The 18,610-nt window shown below is 36.3% G+C and overlaps 1 protein-coding gene across 1 annotated transcript; it reads left to right on the top strand.

The window, feature by feature from the left end:
• Positions 1-3,001: 3,001 nt before the first annotated feature.
• Positions 3,002-10,168, top strand: LOC131319066 (purple acid phosphatase 22-like). Its single transcript, XM_058349171.1, has 5 exons — positions 3,002-3,281; positions 4,531-4,822; positions 8,583-9,148; positions 9,240-9,328; positions 9,697-10,168. Exons 1-5 carry the CDS (start codon positions 3,054-3,056, stop codon positions 9,926-9,928), a joined length of 1,407 nt encoding a protein of 468 aa, XP_058205154.1. The 5' UTR covers positions 3,002-3,053; the 3' UTR covers positions 9,929-10,168.
• Positions 10,169-18,610: the final 8,442 nt, after the last annotated feature.

Genomic DNA, 18,610 nt, shown 5'->3' on the forward strand with positions numbered 1-18,610 from the left:
TCTCTCTCTCTCTCTCTCTCTCTCTCTCTCTCTCTCTCTCTCTCTCTCTCTCTCTCTCTCTCTCTCTCGTCAATGACGAAAGGAAAAGGAACATCTTTTGTCCACTGTGCTCCGAACGAGAAGGGGGTTGGAGGGTCCATGGCCGAAAACACCACCGGTCATTGGACTTGTCTTGCAACCATACAATTTACGGCATCATCATCTGGCATCGAGATAAAACAAGTGAAATTTTACCCTACTGATGATATACATGATCAATAAGAGACATTGACTTTTCCTGAATAGAATTAGTCAAGTTGGTGTGCGATTCTTAGTAACCAAGCAGACCGCCCTCAAAAACTAGCAGAACCACGACTCTATTGCATTCTCTAAAGCCACCTTGTTGCAGGAAAAGCCCTGCTCTCAAGTGTAACTATATGTCTATGTGACTTACTGTTGGTGTGTGACCCATTTGAAGCTCTTTGAGCAAGATTGCTTATAAAGCGCAAATTCGAAGTGGAAAATATCTCTAGTCGATGTGCGACTGCAAAGACATACATGGACTTCATAGATAAAAGAGAGAGCAGTAGCGTACATGCAAATCGAGGAAAAACCCTAAACACTTGGCGGCACACTTTGGTTCAATGGTCTCTGTGTTTCTTTGTGTTGTCTTTGACGCAAGTTCGAAACTTAGCAGTAATAGAGTGGAAATCGAACCCAACCACAACTCGTCGATTCAGGCTCATCATACCACTGAACCAAGGAGAATTACATAGTTTGTGTTGCGAACTAATAGTGTATATAACTACTCCTAATGGAAACCCCTCTTTTCGTGATAACATTTGGGGCTCCAGGCCGAGGCCTCTCAGGCTTTGCCTTGGGCCGAGCCTAAAGGAACATCATGTCACTGCTGTCATCATTGAACCGCGGCTCTGTCTATTACCTAAGCATTACAAACTATCCAAATGGAGCCTCTATAGGCTCCAATAAATTTCTCCCTTGATGTAAAAATCTGCAATGGCCGGGGTATATGTACCCTGGCTCCACATATGATTTTTTCATTCTGTAATTTATCCCAAACAAGACACTGACACACAAGAGGATGTGCGGAGGTGTGCAGGGGCCTCCAAGCAGGCCCCTGCATGTACTCAAAATATACACACTGATTATACTGAGATTTCAGGTTTAACAATTTATTGTTCTATGAGATTGGTCCGTGCAAATCCCCTAATTGGGTGAAAAATATTCTCTAAATTATTATGTGTGCGTGTAAAAATAATCCCCTAAAATCCCAGTTATCAATCGCTTTTTGTTTGCGTATATACTATATTAAACTAAAAGGTTCGACTGCTCGTGGATACACAGAGATGCAAAATCACACTGGCGTCCGGTAATTTGACAGTGACCAAATCCTGAATACGTGCAAGCAAAAACAACTTTGAAACTAATAAACAATTGCTCGAACAGTTTCGAAAGAGAATTAGGTGAGAGGTCGAAAACCCAATGAGTTATATTTTCTTCACGATATATATACATACCGTGTTCCAATCAATACCAATGGCAATGGGTGGAGTGTTTATACTAATCGTTGACCATTTCCGTTTCTATGCGAGTGACGGGTGAGGTTGAAACCTTAATGTGCGTTGCCTGGTGGTCAAAATTTGAGATTTTGGGATTCGCTCTCTTCTGAGTTTCAAGTTCACAAAATCCTAAATGATACGGAGTATATCAATTCTTTTAGGATCAGTAATCATAGAGAATTTGTTTCGGCTTTAATTTTTTTGATTCCCTCAGTGAAGTTGATTAGATTAGTTGAGTTGCACGTAACCTGAGTTTAAAAAAAAATTGAGGTGGAAGAGAAAACATATACAGGTAGGTGATGCTTGAGGAAGGGCTGAAGAACTTTTGCCCCAAGAATTAAACAAGTTAATTAACTCGTAAAAAGGAGGATAAGTCAATAACGTCTATGGAGCAGAATTCTATTAGTATCAGCAAGCCTGAAGTTTTTCTTTTCTTTTTTTTAAATAAAAAAGAAAATAGAAGAAATAGGAATATTCGCCCCATATTCGAGCGGGAATTTTTTAAGTTCCACCATACCCACTCTCATTGGATAAAAATTCGGGGAATATCTGCTTCCGAATAGGTGGCGTGGGCTCCCCAGTTCCAAACAGGGCGTTAGGCGGGTCTGGCCTAACTTATTTAGTTAGGCTTACTTGTATCATTTCTAAAACTTTTGGTAGTTTTCGTATTACGGAGTATACATTTTTCATCTATTTATTAGTCTCGACGAAGAATATAAAAAAGTCAAAATTTTATGATGAATAATTTTGAAAAGTTTACTAAATATTTAAAAATAGTCTAAAACAAACAATCTTTTTTAGATTGCTTTTGACTTTTCTAATATTTTTAAAGTTTGATCTACATTTTTTATTACTTTTTTTCTCTCGTCGAAAATTTTGAAGTATGAAGTTGGTATTTTTTTTGGCATATTCCATATGAGACGCGTGAGAGAGAGAGAGAGAGAGAGAGAGAGAGAGAGAGAGAGAGAGAGATGCCAGCTGAGCCAAGGCCAATAGCCCAGCGAAAGCTGCAAATTACCGAGAACCTTGGAATCGCAGTCCGAGGAAATTCAAGTGGATTACTTTTTTTATACAAAAAGTAATTATATCAATTTGAATATTCATAATTATTCCGTATTTTTTTCAATTAATAGAAGAGATTATTTTTACATCAGATATGAAGTACATAGTACAAACTCGAGACACTATATCAATTATGAGAGTCCATAGACAACCAAGCCCAATAACTCAACAAATTCAAGAAATAAGCCCATTATAGTGTAGAAATAAAGAAAAAAAAGTTCTCTAAGGGAAGAACACCCATACGTAGATGGAGAATAATAATTATTCCGTTGGACATGTACTTTTATGAATGACGCCATGGCAGCATTCGATATATTTTTATGAATGGCGCCATTGCGTTTGATTAATAAATTCTCTTTTTTCGTTGTTTTTGTATTAAAAATAGCTACGCTGATTTCTCATCCATTTCTTGTTCCACACCTATGTGTATATATGCATGTACAGATGCATGTAGGGGCGGTATGTCTCCCGTACGTTTCAATTCCACTCAGAAAAAAAATGGAGAAATGGCGGGTTTTTTCCATCTTCATCTTCTTCTTATACTTTCCTCAAGTACTCCTCGTACAGTTACACGCATCGGAGGAGTATGCCCGTCAAGCTCCTCGGCCGATCATCGTTAATACCGGCCATCACGACCGATCAGAATCTGACCCTCAGCAGGTCTCTCTCTCTCTCTCTCTCTCTCTCTCTCTCTCTCACTTAGATTTCACAACTACAAAAGGGAGCTAGGTTGTTGCCTCTAACTTATGTATCCTTTATCAAGTTTTTCTTAAAAAATTTGTTAGCCGATAAAAAAAAATTATGGTGACAATTCGTCTTCATTTTTTATTTTTTTGTTTTTAAGAAATTAGAAGTAGAAACAGGTTTATGTTTTTATGAAAATAAAAACAAGAAACATGTTTGGTAATATTTGTGTTTCTATGAAAAAATTGGGGAAAACACCTTTTGTAGTTTCCATAGTTTACAAAAACTCTAAAAAAAGTTTGTGAAAAACAAAAAAGTAGAAACTTGTTACTAAACATGTTTTCTTTATTAATTTTCAAAAAAGGAAAAATAAAAACCGAAAACAAAAAGGTTACCAAATGCCCTTTAGCGAATTTTTTTGAGAATCAGTTACGAAAGATGAAAAAGAGTTTTATTTTTCTTTTGACTTTGTACAATCTCCCATACCTAAATCTACTAGAGCTTAGTTAATAATCTAGAGACTATATATATATATATATATATATATATATATATATATATATATATATATATATATATATATATTATATATATATATAGGCAATGGATTTTATGTTGGATTCCTAGAAGAAATATCAGATGTCATTAATGACAAATATTTTGGTCTTGGCTCCAAAATGGAACGGAATTTGAAAAGGGACAAATATTGTGGCAATGAGAGTATATTCTAGAGGTATTTTACCTATTGTCAATTGTTGACTTTTAGTTCAACCCCTCCAAGAAATCTCATATTTTAAAATGGCGAAAGATGAAAAAGATTGATAATTAAAAAACTCTATGTAGATGTTTTGTAACTTTTATTTTATTTTAGGGGAATAACATTTTATTGTAGTTTACGCTGTTACAACCATCCACATAGATATATAAAGTGACCCTAGCTAACCTCAATCTTTCAGAAAACTAATATGCTTTAACTGATTTTCAACATATACGAATTTCATCTCCCCAAGAATATTTCTAAAAACTTGTACTTTTTTTTATCGGCAATTTTTTTATTAAAACTAGACAAAGGGTATATCGAGTGTCCAATAAAAAATTGAACGGAACACCAAAAGAGCAATAACCCATCGAAAAACTTATACTTACACAACCAACATTTTGTTTTCAGATGCTACATACAATCTTCATAAATTCTCCATGATTAAAATGTTACCAATTTCTTTAGGTTCACATATCACTAGTCGGGAAGGACTACATGAGGGTGTCATTTGTTACCTCCGACAAACAAGTGCCGTCGACAGTGGAATACGGTAAGACGCCGGGAAGTTATGAAGCATCGGCCACCGGAGAACACACACAGTATACCTTGTTCACCTACACATCCGGTAAGATCCACCACGTTGTAATAGGCCCGTTGGAGCCCCGAACAACTTATTACTACAGGTGTGGTGGTTCAGGCCCTGAATTCAGCTTCAGGACACCTACTTCTACCTTGCCAATTGAGTTTGCTGTTGCTGGTAAGTAGTCCCTTGTCGCTCATGATTTTGCTCGTTCAAATTTTTGAGTACCCTATCCCACTAACAACACTATTTGCACTTTTTTTAAAAGCGCAAAATGTGTCAGTGGGCAACACTTTTTCTCGTACTTGACCAGGCCAATACTCCAAATGGCACTACAACAAATTACACCATTCCCGACTAACGTTTTAGTCGCGGAATGTCTACTTTTTAGTCGCCAAAGGGTTTTTCCGACTAAATAATTTGGTCGGCAAATTAGTCGAGGAACGAGAGTCGGCAAATGAAATTGCAGACTAAATAAGGTTTAGTCGGTAAAGTTAACTTTTGCCGACTAAATATTTAGTCGGCAATAGTAATTGCATTGTGGTGTCAAATGTAATTACGAAAAAATCAAGGGGTGTCACCAAAATAGAAATAGGGCGCCGCTATTCGTAGCCATTTATTTTCTCCCATAGCCCATTACATTTCGGTAAATGGTTGTTGAAAATCATAAATAACATTTCGGTAAATTGCTGTTGAAAACAAGATTATATTTCGGTAACTACATATCGAAAATATGTTCAACTTTCGGTAAAAAACTGCTGAACATACATTTTCGGTAAATAGCTGTTGAAAAAAATATTATATTTCGGTAATTGGATGATGAAAATATATCTCAATTTCGGTAACTAACTGTCGAGTATAATTGAAAATTTTTAACGGGCTATGGAAAAAAATAGAGGGCTGCGAATAGCAACGCCCTAGAAATATTACATTTCCGTTTTTGAAGTGTATTTGGCCTTGGTCAATTCCTTAACTACAAGCAAGCACATCCGGGTCCCAAACCCGAGACGTCCAGCTTTCAACTCATGCACAACTAATCACTTCACCACTGCTGTACTTCTGTTTACTTTTGGTAATAAAAATACTTATAGTATTCGGTTTCGTCTATTTTACCTTTAATTTTTAAATTTACTTTTTTTTTTATTTGATAAGCTTTTAAATTTATTTATTTTTATTTTACCTTTAATTTTTAAATTTATTTTCTTTTTTTCTTTGATAAGCTTTTAAATTTACTTTTTTTATCTTTCTTTAAATTTACTTTCTTAAAAAAAAAAAAAAAAACACGTTACAACAATTCTTAATCTTTTTTTAGGACTTACACACACTAAAAGAGAATATTTCATCACACTTTCACAGACACAACCTATGCGCAAATTAGAACATTATCACCCAAGCCCCATTTTGACTGGTTAGAACCATCTTATCTTTGTTTTTATTAATATGGTTTAAAAGATCATTCTTACGGAGATTATAGTTGATTATTTTTTATTAGCCAATTGATTGCACAAAAATACTATTTATTCTAATGAGTTCATGTCTCAATAAAGGTTTTTTTTTTTTTCTATAAAAGGGGTTTTCTAAATCGCGATCGTGTGGCTTTTGTAACAATATTTGGATAGATACTTGATCGGATAACAAAATTCTTTTTATTTAAGAATTTTTCATGCCAATAAACGGCTTTCTTAGAACCCGATCGAACCAAAAATTTACGAAAATTTTATGATTAAGAAGGAAAAAAAATTTAACGGTTTCGATCGGGAAGGTTTCATCATGTGATCAATGTCGTCGGAACAAATATTTCCTTTCCTGAAATTTTGTTTAAAAGAAAGAAAATATTGATATTCGCCAATCAAATGTAAATTTCGTCGGCAAAAATTAATATTCCCTACTAAATTATTTAGTCTGGAAATGTTTTTTATTTATTTATTTTTAAATTAGTGGTAAATTTGATATTTGCCGACCAAATTTATATATTAGTCGGCAAACATTATTATTTTCTGACCAAAATTGGGTTTAGTCAGCAATTGTGTAATTTCTTGTAGTGTGGGCAACACTAGGCGGCGACATTATTGTTTGTCGCATGAAGCATACATTTGACGACGAAATTCAATTCACTCGCTAGCAAGGTCAACGAAATTGAACTTATGTCGCCGAAAGTACACATTTGCGACGTAACTCATTTATTTGCTTCCCAAATGGGTGACACAAGGCGATGAAATTGCATAGTTGGTGCCACAGTTCCCCTGACCCGGTTAGGTTTTATCTTTAGACGAATTACGCGCATACCTAACATAGACCCGAGCTCACAAAGTTTTGAATGGATGTATTATTAAGCACAATAAAAAGAAACTGACAGAGAAAAGGAAAACCTAGAAGAAAATGTTGTCAGCTAAACTTATTGTAGAAGTGTGGGCAAAAAATTGCAAAAGTGAAGCTTCTTATGTTACTCCTTTCCTTAATCTTATTGAGCAATGCTATGTAGTATACAACTTTAAATCATAACTTCGGACCCAACTGCGTTAAGAGTCGTTCGATGCACATGGGTCCACGTACATAAGCCAGCTAGCTCTGGACACAACGACAGGTTTGCTGACGGGATATACTGGGCGGACATATATATTATCACACCGGATATATAGTGTATCCGTAGTACTTATATCCGGTGTTTGCCACTCATATATATAGACCACGGATATAATATGCCCCGAATATTCTGTTTGCCCACAGGCGAATACGATAAGGATAAGGGGAAAGGTAATGTTATTGTATAGGGAAAATTTCAGTTTGACCCCTTATGGTTTGGGCCGGGTGCAGACACACCCCTCCTGCTTTGAATATCACCACATAACACCCTGTGGTTTGTAGACTAATGTGCACAGTTAGAGTTTCTGTCCAATTTAACGGGAGGTGTGCTTCACTCGCCAATGTGCTTCACTCGCCGGTGAAAGGGTGGGGATGGCAGTGACAAGCAGGGTAAAGAGGGCATTGGGGCTGAAGATGTTACGACGGTCGCAGTGGCGGACGAGCTCGTTGGTGTTGGGCAGCCATGGTGGAATTGACTGAGGCTGCCGATTCGGATTTAGGGGCTACTGGAATTTATTTTGTGTGGTGGGGTGCAACGGTTATGGCCGGGTGGTGGCAGGTATGTGTATGGTGGTGGTGGTGGTGGTGTGAAATTTAGGGTTTTGATAGGAGTTTTCGGGAAGAAGACCTGGTGTTAAATTTCACAAGGGCATTAGAGTCATTTTGCAAGTTCTGTTAACAGAGTTGGATGTGCACATTAGTCCACAAACCACAGGGTGTTATGTGGTGATATTCAAAGCAGGAGGGGTGTGTCTGCACCCGGCCCAAACCACAAGGGGTCAAACTGAAATTTGCCCTATTGTGTATATATCCACCCTCTTAATTAAAAAAACGTCACCGTCCTCTTTTAATTCTATATCCATCTACTCGTACCCACCCAAAACAAACCAAATATATACATATTTGTCATTTAATCATATCTCCCCTTGTATTGTATCCATCCAAAATTAATCCGGTTGGCAAACAACCAGTAGTTGTGTTGCTAGAATTTTTGAGTCCTATATGGTGTATGGATCTGGGCTTGGGTCCAACCTCCTATGCTTAGCGTGCTCAGCTCAGATGAATTTGATTGGGCTCAGAAATTAGAGACTGAATTTGAATATTTCCAAAAATTGAATAAAAAAGACGATATGGTGGAGACATCTTCAAAAATTGAAGCATCTAGATAGACTATATATCTTACTTTTAAATGATCACGGTGAATTGATTTTAAAAAATTGGATTTTAGGAAAGTTTTTGAAAGTAATGAAAGGAGACAGATAGATAGAGAAAATTTATTAAATACCGTACCCAGGAATTTTGAGACTACAAAACGATCAAGGCTAGGCCTTAAATGAAACATTTGCCATTGCAGGAGACCTAGGGCAAACTGAATGGACTGCATCAACCCTAGCACACATCGGCGCAATGGACTACGACGTACTTCTACTACCCGGTGATCTATCTTACGCCGATTTGCTACAACACCGCTGGGACTCTTTCGGGCGGATAGTTGAGCCCTACGCGAGTAAACGGCCGTGGATGGTGACACACGGCAACCACGACGTCGAGTCCATCTTATCATACCCCGAAGCCTTCAAAGCCTACAACGCAAGGTGGCCGATGCCGTACCAACAGAGCGGGTCTACGTCAAACTTGTATTATTCCTTTGATGTCGTTGGGACACACATTATCATGTTGGGCTCGTACACTGATTTCGATCCCGAATCGGATCAATACAAGTGGCTTTTTGCTGATTTGGCAAAAGTCGATAGGTCCGTGACACCGTGGCTCATTGCTTTGCTTCATACGCCGTGGTATAATACTAATAAGGCGCATAAAGGTAGCGGCGAAAGTATGAGGAAAGCTATGGAGGAAATGCTGTACAAGGCTCGGGTTGACGTGGTTTATGCTGGTCATGTTCATGCATATGAACGATTTGTAAGCCGCTCTATTCTCCAAATTTATAGAACTTTCTGTGAAAAACTGTTTGATTCTTCCATGTAATTTCAAATTCTCATCCTTGGTGCAGACTAGGGTTTATGACAAGAAGGAAGATCCATGTGGTCCGGTATATGTGACCATCGGCGATGGAGGGAACAGAGAAGGGCTTGCTATGTCGTAAGAACTTGCAAATTTATTTCCTCATTGGTCGTTAAGTCGTTAACTATTTGTCCAAGTTTTTAGAAATAATCGCTCGTCTTAACGAGAGAAATCTAAAAGTATATAACTTAATATTAACCCAAGTTGGAAAAAGAATTTGAAAAACGAAACAAAAAGACTGTAAAACTTTCCTATTCGAACTTCTTTCATCTTCGACCGGTAAACTTTCTTTTTTCTTTTTTAATTTTAGTCATAATCTTTTACTCTTTAGATTTTGCTTGCCAAGATGAATCGTTAATCTAGAAATTTAACGAGTTGCAGATGAATTAATTTTGCCGAAATGGGCTATGTTTGCATATGTAATTGATCATTTTTTTGAATTGAAGGTATGAGAAGCCGAGCCCTTCAATATCACTTTACCGAGAGCCAAGCTTTGGGCACGGGCGGCTGAGGATTGTGAACAACACGCATGCCTACTGGTCATGGCACCGTAACAATGAATCGGACTCCAACGTGGGCGACGAGCTGTGGTTAGAATCCCTGAGCTCGTCCAGTGCTTGCGTGCAAACTTCGAATGGGCAAGAATCGCCATCGAAGTTTGTTAACGATGAACTGTGAGCTTGGAAAGAGATTCGCAAGCAAACGGATCAGTCCTCTGATTTGGTTCATAAGCTCGGAAAATTTGAATTCGCAATCATCATCGTATCTGTAATCTTTGAATTTGGTATAGAATAATAGGGGTACGGTAATACTACTAGCTAGTAGACTGAAGTACATGTAGTTTTCTATCAGAATGAACATTATTGAAGTACAAGTAGCTTGATTCGTTTAACGTCTATAGAAATAACAATTCTTGTGCGCGCTGCCTTTCATTCGCAAATTCTCTACAGAACAGAGAGATCGAATTTGAGAAAACAGAATTTGCGGTAACACCGTGCTCTGTTTACAGCTCGGTGGACCCTCGATCCGTAATACATGACTGATTACTCAATCATATAACATCGTTAAGAAGATCGATCATTTAGGCATACGATCAAGTTTCAGTTGTTAAAAATTGACGAGTGTGCTTTCATAATTTGCCTGTCTTTTTTTGGCACATATATATGCAAATGTATTACGGAGTGTCATGTTTGCGGGCACTCATGAGAGCCATGTTTTATGCTGCACAAGTATTCTGAAGTAAGTGGGTGACCGTGACTGGTGTGGCTACGCTAGCTTCCCGGAAGTTTGTATTGCATAGTCAAGTCATATAGTGGCCTGATTATAGGGTTGTTATTCCGTTACCATAAAAAAAAATAAAAAGATGTGCTTTTCGTTGTCAAATTGTCTTTATGAATTGTGTCCTGAAATCCTAAAAACGCTTTTTCGATTGTAAATACAAGCTTGTTTTTTCTTTTGTATCTATACTAGTGAGGTGCTCGCGACCAAAGTGCCCAATAGTTATGAGTTTGCACAAGATATCTATCATCTATCCATCTATCTATCTATCAAATATATTATAGAAATGTGTTTTAAGCTCCAAAACCCCAATTCTGGATTTTTCATTTTCTTTAAAAAAAAAAAAAAAAAACCCCACGTTTAACTTTCTAAACTCACATACTTCCTCGGCTGAAACCATTTCTTTAGCCCAATACTCCTCGACTCCTCGTCCTCGGCTTCCTCGCTTGAATCCATTTTCTTTATAATAAAAAAACCCACGTTTGCATTGCATAACCCACTACTCCTCGGCTGAACTCGAACCCCACGTACACACCTGAAACTGATGCGCCATCTCTCTCTCTCTCTCTCACTCTCTCTCCACCCCTCAACCGCCACCGCCACCACCCCTCTCCCACACCCCCCACGCCTCTCTCTCTCTTGCACTCACTCTCTCATGGACTATGAATACCCTTAAGTTCACTTCTCCCTCAATCTTTCACAGAGCTACTTCGCCGCCAATCCTAAAATATGCCTACATTGTAAAATTTTCAAAACATAAAAAAATAAAAACATATACATGTCCCAACTCCCACGTCCATACTCCATACTCTCAACTTCCATGCCACACGTTCACTTCCACTCCCTGATTTCCATGCTCCCATAGATGGCACAAATTGTTCACTTAAAAGCAAAAACAACAACATATTAGTCTAAAGTCCAAATGAAACAACCTATAGGAGTTTTAGTCTAGTTTAAGTTTCTGTGATGTGTAGAGTCCATTAATAAAAATATTTTAGAGTCAAGAGTCCATGAAATGGCAGCAGAAAGGGCTAGGGCAAGGGGACCCCTTATCCCCCTTTTTGTTTAATTTAGTGGTAGAAGCACTTAATATTATGCTGGAACGAGCTTGAGCAAAGAATATCATCAAAGGTGTTAAGTTGGGGAATAATGGTGTGACTATTTCTCATCTGCAGTTCGCAGATGATACAATTTTTTTTTGCAACAATGATTTGATAGAAATGGAGAACATCAACTACTCTAAAAGCTCCCTTTGTGGAGTAAAAGTTCAGCAGCAGGATATTGAGGCACTTGCTCGGGTGATGGGTTGCAAGGTGGAGTCTTTGCCTATCAAATACCTTGGGCTTCCACTAGGTGCTAATCCTAGAAGGGTGAAAACGTGGGAACCAGTCTTAGAAAGGACTCAAAAGAGGTTATGTGTATGGAGAACGAGAACTATATCTATTGGGGGCAGGCTGACTTTGATTAATCACAATTCTAGCACCTTGTCGATTTATTTTATGTCCCTATTCAAAATGCCAGTGGAAGTAGCCAAATCGCTTGAGAAATTACAAAGGCAATTTTTTTTTGAGGTGATACACCGGACAAGAAGAAAATGCACATGATCAATTGGGAGAGGATCACTATGAAAAAGGAGAATGGGGGTGTAGGGGTCAAGTGATTGTTGCAACAGAACCTGGCTCTGCTTGCTAAGTGGTGGTGGAGATTCGGCAGCGATAAAAACTCTCTATGGGTAAAGGTTATCAAAGGAAAATATAACTTAGACCGGAGAAGTTGGCTCCCATGTTCGCCTCATTCTGGGTCGGTATCTAATGTATGGAGGGACATTTGTGCACTTGTCAATGTTGATTCAGCACTTGGATTTTCTATTCAGGAGGGGTTCAAGGTGCAGGTAAACTCCGGTCGAGATACGCTATTTTGGGAGCACACGTGATTGGGTAATACAGCGCTCAAAGATGAATTTCCAAGGCTGTATAGGCGATCAATGCAGCAGGACAAGGTTCTGAGTAGGCTTTGTGGTTTAGGGGGCAATGGTGAGTGGCACTTGCTGTTTCGTGGCACTCTAAGGGTTCGGGATTCTCAACAATACAAGGCCTTGAAACAAAGACCGGTTGGTGTGACTTTAAATCCTTCAAAGCTTGATTTGTTACAGTGGATTTGGACAGTCGACAAAGTTTTTTTTCTGTAAAATCGGTTTATAGGCAGTGGGAAGCCCAGTCACAGCCACGGAACACTTTACTCGGTTCATTGTGGAAGAATTTGAGTCCCCCTAAAGTGGAAATTTTCTCTTGGATGGCCATTCAAGATAAGGTTGCCACAAGGTCGGTTCTTTTCGATAGAAATTTAATTTCTGAGATTCAATTGGCAAGGTGTCCCTTCTGTGACATGCATGTGGCAACACCTCAACATTTGCTCCTTCATTGTCGTTTCTCATGGGTGGTATGGTCAGAAATATTGGCTTGGTGGAACATCCAGTGGGTTTGTCCATCATATCCTTAGCAGAGTTAGCACTTTGGTGGTTTGGGAGTAGGTTTCGAAACTTGGAGAAAGATATATGGGAAGTATGTTTTTTTGCAACGCTCTGGTCCATCTGGTTAATGAGGAATGAGTATATCTTTAATGGGGCAACTTCTCGGGCTTTAGAAGTGGCAGATTTAGTTAAAACTAGAGTAGCTATGTGGATAAAGGCTAAGTTCAATATCAAGATATACACAGTGGAGGATTTCAAAGGGTACTTGGATGGGATTCGAAAAGTGAAGGTGTAGATTGGATAAAAGATGTATTTTATCCCTCTTTTATCCAACTCTGGTTGGATATTTTCTATGCTATAGCTCTTTGTAATTTTTGCTTTATCCTTGATGTACCCCTTCGAGATTAATAAAAATTCCTTTTGCCGAGCAAAAAAAAAAAAAGAGTCCATGAAAAGACAAAATTGCCTTTAATGAGACAAGGGTTTTGTTTGGCTAATATAAAAATGCCATTTTTCATTTAAATTGTTTTAAAAGAGACAAGGGTCTTGCTTGGCTAACACAAAATATTTTTTTTTCGTGTTTTTCGATCTTGTTATACTTTCATAGGATACCCTAGGGTTTTAGGCACTTTCATAGGGTACCCTAGGGTTTTAGGCACTTTCAACGCTGGTCAATCTTGGAAGGGTTTTTTTTTGTAAATCTTGGGCAAAATGCCCTTTAGACTTTACGAAAAAATATTTATGTCCTTATTATAGTAAAAACCCTAATAGTATGTCCACCAGAATTTGTAAGAGTGATTACCCAATTGCTTAAAGGTTAGTCTCCATTTTATAATTACCTACTTACAATAACAACTTTAAATTTTTTATCAGTTGGATTGATCACATTTTCTCTCATAATTTTTGTTTAAGCTATTTTCACCCCAAAGTTTTTCGTTGTGAGTGTCAAGTTTAGCGTCTTTCGGTACAAAAATCCAGTTCACATTTTCTCTCACGGTTTTGATTCAACCATGCAAGTCGCTGCGCTCAATTAAACCAAAGATTGGTTCACGCTCGGCTCCTTCCAATAAGAAAATTTTGCGTACCAATTACCAATTGCTTAAAGATTGGTTTTCGTTTTAGAATTACCTACTTACAATCATCTATTTTTTTGTTTGTCCTATTTCTTCCATTGCTCAAATATTGGTTTTCATTTTAATTTACATAGATGCACTCATCTATTATGATTTCCTTCATCGTAAAGTAATCAGCTTCATTTGAAATTGATTATTGATTACGAAATGTACGTGGGTTTAGATATACAATTAAATAAAAACTAGCGTTGTGTCCATTCAATGCACGGAAAGAAAAAGAACACAACGTAGACATTTTGCCCCGTGCATCAAACGAACACAATGCTAGTTTATTCAATATTAGGTTGTGTATATACTTGCCTACTTGAGTTCCCCATAGAGAAACAAATAGAGTAAAGTTTGGAGTTTAATTTTTCATTCCAAAGAAAAAAAGTAGGACAAAAGTTAAAGATAGTCTGTTTGGTTACTTCATCTTTTGCATTTTTCTTATCTCATTTTTGCATTTTTTGGTGTTTGGCTACTTTCGGGTGTGTTTGGGAGCCTATTTTTTGACTTTTTGGATTATGGTCAAAATGTATTTTGAATCTGGTAGAGTGTTTAAATGATATGTGCATAATGTATTTTGCAATATGAGTAGTGTTTGGATGATATGTATAGAATATATTTTGCAATATGAGTAGTGTTTGGGAGATATGTGATTAAAATGAATTATGAGTTAGTTTGTTACCATGTTGCCCTTGGTTATTTATTATGATATATGCAATGTGTATGAATAATGTTTTAAGCAATTTTTGTAAAGTTATATTGTGAAATTGTTTTCTTGTTCGTTATTGAAAGTCTCCGACTATTTTCTATTTTTTTTGTAACTCGGAAAATGGCAATAATTAAATAACGATTATTTTTTTTGTTCAAAGTCTTTTTTGTTGTTCATTATTTTTTGGTAATTGAAAGCCTCCAAAAATCTTACTGGAGTATTTTTTTATTAAAATAAAAATTAAGTTAAATTGCAAAAAAGCAAGAACACTTCCAGCCATCATTAATCCAAAAAAAAAAAAGCATATGAACTAAAAGAAAAATAAAACAGACAACTTAAACATTACACAAATTAAGCCTACAAATTTAAATAATAAGAAAAACATATTCCAACACCGGTGAATTCAATAATTACACAAATTAATTACATACTCCCTCTGTCCTAAATTGTTTGTTCGGTTCGCAAAACGATAACTTAAAAATAATGCAATTTTTTCAAGAAAAAATTCAAACTTTTTTCACAAATTAAAAATATTCATTGATATCTAGTAAGTTGTTGAAAAACTTTTGATTTTTTATTGCAAAAATTGTATTATTTTGAACACTCCGTTTTGCAGACATGACAAATATTTTGGGACGGGAGGAGTATTTAAATAACCATCATTAATTACTCAATTTAAGTGAGGGTATTTTGGTAATTGACCTGAGAATGTGAAAAGCCAAAAATGCAAAACCGATCTTTTGGGCTCTTTTTGGTTTCTTGCCTCTAAACCCAAAATCAGTGAATCCATTTTCTGGAAATGGGTTCTACAATTAGGTTGCCAAACACCCAAAATAGGATAATGAGACAATGAAAATACAATAATGAGGGAACCAAACACCCCCGAACTCATTATTAGAAAATGAGTTCACCGAATTGTGGCTCAGAGGCAAGAAGCCAAAGAGCTTAAAAATTATAATAAGTACTTATGTTTTAAGAATTCTTAGCAGAACACAACCTAAGAAATTAGTACATCAAAAATACTTTTCAAGTAACTAAAACGCATCTATGTATTAAAACTAAATTTTTAGTTTCACCGCAATGTGATTATAAAAGAAATAGAGTATTGTAAAAATAAACTCTAGAGCTGATATGATGCATATAATTCAATAACTTTTTCTATAATTCTGAATATTTTAGTTATGAAAAAACAACTAAGCTACTACCACATACATAATCACACAAACTCTTTCATATCAAACATGAGACCCACACACAATGGGTGTGTGGGCCAAATGTTTGATGTAAGAGAGTTTGTATAATTGTGTGTGGTTAGAGAATTATTGACTAGCCCTCACCTGCCTGCTCCACTTCTTATTGGGCTTTACATGATGGCTTGGGTTCTGGCTATTTGCAGGTTTTCAGCGGCAACAGTGAAGGCGCGTTAATGGCAGGTCAGAACGATCCTGTTTGGTCCTTTGGCGATCATCTATATTCCACCCACCTCCGATTCGGAGGCCTGGCTGCGACATCGTACGTAGTTGTAGTTGATTTGTGCAGGTTGTGGAGCGTATACTTTATGTTCATTATTTGTTTTAGCCTATGGACAGCGCAGTTTGTAGCTGTTTTCTTAATTATATGAATTGTGTTTTTTCCGGGAAAAAAAAAATAAAATAGCCCAGCTGACAATGCTTGAGCTTGCCTTGAAAAGTGAAGACCCATTCCAGAACATGTAATAAGTACTAATTTTTTAAGAAGATAATTTCAAGCTAATAAATTGTGGAATTACTAAAATTTAAAAATATGCAGTATGAATCTTATTTGAAAGATCTCAATGAGATCTTTTGAACGATGCAAAAAAAAAAATTAAAAATTATTTTTCATTTATATTATTTTTGAGTTTGAAAATATGAAATAAGTACTTTTTTAAAAAAGTTGTTTTGGAACGGTTAAAATTCTTAAAAAATAAGCAGCTTATTTCACATTTTCAAACTCAAAAATAATGCAAATAAAAAATAAATTTTTGATTTTTTGCACTATTTAAAATATCAATGAGATCTATCAAACAAGATCCATAGTGCTAGGGAAATTATTTGCGTAAACACATAATTCAGATTAAAGACAAACTATTAATGGTAAGAGATATTTATTACTGCTCAAAAATTAAAAACATATCTCTACCGTTAATTATTGAAACGGACCAATGAGATTGCACATTTTTTGTAAAAAAACATTGGGAGAATTATTGGACAGAAATGTGGACCAGGTCATATCCCCAATTCATGATCTCCACTCTTGAAATCACTCATCCAATGACAAGAGGTAAAAAATATTCACGAAGACATGGTGTGCCAAGTTGAAATGTCAATTATACCCTCTTTTATATATCACTTCCAAGTCTTAGCCCCAAATTTCTCCCATAATCAGCATTTTCTCCCTCTCTCACCAACTGCACCCACCTCTTTCTCTCTACCCCATTTCCAGTTCTGATGGAAACCCATCTATTCCAATCATATATATCCAAAGGAGTAACCCATCTCTATATTCTTGAATCAGCCAAACTTTATGAGTTCTATAATGGAAACCGTCGAAACACATCTCCAAGAAGGCAAGAATTGATATTTGAAAATCTTGGGTATCAACTGTGGGTTTGATTTATATGAACTGAATCGTGGGTCTTGTAATTTCAATCAAAATATGTGAATTTGTGTTACCTCCACTGATTTAGGTTTTGGTAGGGAAAAATGATACCAATTTGGGTTTGATTTGGAAAAAATCGAAACTAATTTGGGTTTGCCTTTCAAAAAAAATTGGTGGTGGTTGCTATGGGGGTTGAGGGGTGATGGTGTTGGAGATGGAGGATGGTGGTGGCGGTGAAGAGGTCAAGGGATTTTGTGGTTTGTAAATGACAAAAAATTGAGGGTTTTCAAATTGAGAGAGAGAGAGAGAGAGAGGTGGGCATGGCTGAGGGTGGTGGTGGGCCTGGTGGCGGTGAAAAGAAACAGGCGAAGGGGAGGTGACATATTTCAAAAAAAAATGACTTGGTTTTTAACAATAAAAATAATGATCTATTTCAATATAATAAAACGTTTATTTCATATATTAACTTGTCCTTTTCTGAATGAATAAGGTTGGTTGAGCTTCAATGAGAGATGGTATTCATTGAACAAGATATGACTTGGTCTTTATCAATAAAAATTATGGTTTGTTTCAATATAATAAAAAGCCTATTTCATATATTGACTTGTCATTTTTTGGCCCAAAGAAGGTTGGTTAAGTTTGAATGGGAGATGGCATTCATTGAACAAGATATGACTTGATATTTATCAAGAAAAAAGAAAAATGATGGTCTATTTCAATATAATAAAAAGTCTGTTTCATATATTGACTTGTTTTTTTTTGACCCAAATAAGATTGGTTGAGCTTCAATGAGAGATGACATTCATTGAACATAATATGACTTGGTCTTTATCAATAAAAATTATGGTCTGTTTCAATATAATAAAAAGCTTGTTTTATATATTGACTTGCCTTTTTTTAGCCCAAAGAAGAATGGGAGATGACATTCATTGAACAATATATGACTTTGTATTTATCAATAAAAATGATGATCTGTTTCAATATAATAAAAAGTATGTTTCATATATTGACTTCCCCTTTTTTGAACCAAATAAGATTGGTTAAGCTTCAATGAGAGATGATATTCATTGAACATTAATATGACTTAGTCTTTATTAATAAAAATTATGGTCTCTTTCAATATAATAAAAAGCTTGTTTTATATATTGATTTGCCCCTTTTTTTGG

This window comes from Rhododendron vialii, chromosome 3a (assembly GCF_030253575.1).
Source record: "Rhododendron vialii isolate Sample 1 chromosome 3a, ASM3025357v1".
In the NCBI taxonomy this organism is placed as follows: Eukaryota; Viridiplantae; Streptophyta; class Magnoliopsida; order Ericales; family Ericaceae; genus Rhododendron; species Rhododendron vialii.

Excerpts from the sequence above, each read along its gene's own strand:
- LOC131319066 (XM_058349171.1), top strand. The coding sequence starts at position 3,054 with ATGCATGTACAGATGCATGTAGGGGCGGTATGTCTCCCGTACGTTTCA. Across the intron at positions 3,282-4,530 it reads CAGAATCTGACCCTCAGCAG|GTTCACATATCACTAGTCGG; the intron begins GTCTCTCTCTCT and ends CAATTTCTTTAG. Across the intron at positions 9,149-9,239 it reads TTCATGCATATGAACGATTT|ACTAGGGTTTATGACAAGAA; the intron begins GTAAGCCGCTCT and ends TCCTTGGTGCAG.